At 35.6% G+C, this 2810-nt stretch overlaps 1 protein-coding gene across 1 annotated transcript in view; it reads right to left on the bottom strand.

Annotated features, from left to right (window-relative positions):
* Nucleotides 1-2353, bottom strand: part of LOC115222877 (growth factor receptor-bound protein 2) — a 108538-nt gene extending 106185 nt beyond the window's left edge. The window contains exons 1-2 of the mRNA XM_036511918.1: nt 2341-2353; nt 1691-2165 (exon numbers count right to left, since the gene is read on the bottom strand). Of these exons, the coding sequence (XP_036367811.1) occupies nt 1691-1768 (78 nt within the window). The 5' untranslated portion in view covers nt 1769-2165; nt 2341-2353. The remainder of the gene's footprint in view (nt 1-1690; nt 2166-2340) is intronic.
* Nucleotides 2354-2810: the final 457 nt, after the last annotated feature.

Raw genomic sequence — 2810 nt, 5'->3', positions numbered from 1 at the left:
ATTTAGGGCTATAATCAATTTGTTTCAAAAAAGAAAACCAACGAAGGAATGAATCAAATACATTCGCCTCTTGCTATATTTGCTATATATGTGCGTGTGTATGTTACGATGTCCAAGTTAAAAAGCCCCCACTTAAAAGTGTTTACAGAGTTAAGATATTTCTTAACTTCGTCAAACCAATTTGTACCCCAAGTTTCAAAATGGTCGGCCTTAAAATACCAACATCTTTGATCAGACACTGGACATGTAAACAACCACACTTACGTCCACTATTTAATTTTGTGTACGCGCGTGTGTCTGTATACACACATACACACCCGAATATATATACATGTATAATATAACACATATATACCTACAATTATAAACACACATTTGCATGTATGCGAGAGTATATACTATGTGTGTATGTATGTGTATATATATATATATATATATATACACACATACATATATACTATGTGTGTATGTATATATATATATATATATACTATGTGTGTATGTATGTAGCCTATATGGCGATCTTTCGTTTGTAGTAGCACGATCGCCATATATATATATATATACATATATACTATGTGTGTATGTATGTGTATATATATATACACATATATATATACCTACGCATAGTTATACACCCTAACACACAATATACTCTATTATTATTATATTCCGAGTTCGAATTTCTTCGAGATCGTGTAAATAAGTACCCGTTGAATGCTGGGGGCCGTTGTAATCAACTTACCCACAGCCCCGAAATTGCTTGCTTTGTGTCAAAATTTCAAACCATTAATATAATAACTGTGATAATCATGAAAGACAATATATATAACTTCATCATTGTGTGTGTGTGTGTGTGTGTGTGTGTACTGTCTCATAAGAAAACTGTTATCATACACACCCGGATGAATTAGGAGTAAATAATGGTTCAATTAAGGATGGGTGAGGATTTTGAAATCAAAGTTTCATGAAGGTTGGACTGGATGTTTATAGAGAGACAGATTTAATTACAGGTGGAGATGATGTCGGATAGAAAGGTGGGGAGTTTCACAGAGAGGGACATTTAAAGGGGGGAGTTAAATATAAGTGAGAAAAGGGGTATGATTGAAATAGTTGTGACATGGTTTTTACAACTATAGAGGGAAAAATAAAGTGTGGGGGTGGTTGTCAAAGAAGGGATATATGAAATCTGTGGAGAAAAAAAATCATATATCAGTGGACAGAGGGAGCTGTAAGGGGGAACAATGGGGTTGAAAAAGTGTGGTTTAGGGAAAAAAAATATTTCATAAACGTCCGAATAACATAATAAAAACAGATTGTAGCTATACGGGTAGACATGAGGGTAGATAGACAAATGGATGGATGGATAGAAAGATATAGATGAATACATACATACATAGAGAGATACATGGGTAAATAGAGGGGTCTGCGTGTAGATACTTAAATAAACTGATATGTAGCTATGAAGATGTATGGATACACGGATGGATGGGTAGATAGACAGACAAAGTAGGTAAACAGGTAAAAAGATGGGAAAATAATTAAATAAATAATCCAATTAAATTAAACACGAACATACAAAAATGAACATTGAAGAAAAAAAAACATTTAAAAATGTAAGATGCTCGTTTGTTATTTTCTGTCATGGTGAGTGTAATGATTTTTCTTGTCTGGATGGTTTTTTATTTACCTTGAGAATGCTTCCTTTTAAAAAACTTAATTCATCGCTGGCTGTAGCTTTAAAGTCATATTTCGCTACCGCCTCCATCTTGTTGTCGTCTCTCCACTGGCCTCACTGCTCCTCTCACTCACACCCTCTCTATCTTATCTTTCCCTATCACTATTTCTTCCCCTCTCTCTATCAATTGGTCTATCCACACTGGCCTCTCTGCTCCTCTCACTCACACCCTCTCTATCTTATCTTTTGTCACTCCTTCCCCCTCTTTTAATCTTTCTATTTACACTGGCCTGACTGCTCCTATCACTCCTTCCCCTCTATCTGTCTATCGACACTGGTCTTACTGCGCCTCTCACACCTCTCTACCGTATTTCTATCACTCCTACCCCTCTCTCGATCTCTGTTTATCGATACTGGCCTCACACTTTCTCTACAGCCTCTTCCCCTCCTTCTATTTATATATCTATCGACACTGGTTGTGTTGCCTCTTTCTATCGACTGTCCTAACTCTTCCTCTCGCTAACACTCTTGCACTCCTTTAGCAGTGACTCTTCCCTCCCTCTCTCTAATTTTATCTCTCTATCTACTGGTTTAATTAAACCTCATTAGTCCTCTCTATCTATCTTTGTCCACTAGTCCTCTTCCTTTCACTCCACCCTAACCTCTGTCACTTAATGTCTTGTTGCGCCTGCTTTTCTGTCTATCAATTTCTTTTTTCTATTACGTTTATCCTCTCACTCCTCCTCTCTTTATATATGTATATATCTTAATGCTCCCCCTCTCTCTATATTTCTGTCGCGTCACTAGAAATCTATTTGTACTCCCTTTCTCTCTCTCTCTCTCTATATATATATATATATCCTTCACTCACACTACATGACACTCTTTCTACACACATATATAATACACATAATCACCAATTGTCTATTTATAATAAATATATATATATATAATGTCCCTTCTATACTCTTTTTATCTCGACTATTCTATACACTCACCACATCACTCATACAAGGCCTGTTCTTGTTAATACTGTTGTCTTTCCACAGTGGTCAACGTTTTATTGTATATATAATATATATACACACTTCCCTTGTTTATATAAACCACTACCACAGTAGGAATATAATAT

The sequence above is a fragment of the Octopus sinensis genome, linkage group LG21, assembly GCF_006345805.1.
Source record: "Octopus sinensis linkage group LG21, ASM634580v1, whole genome shotgun sequence".
Classification (NCBI taxonomy): Eukaryota; Metazoa; Mollusca; class Cephalopoda; order Octopoda; family Octopodidae; genus Octopus; species Octopus sinensis.
This window is presented reverse-complemented; position numbering and strand designations above follow the sequence as displayed.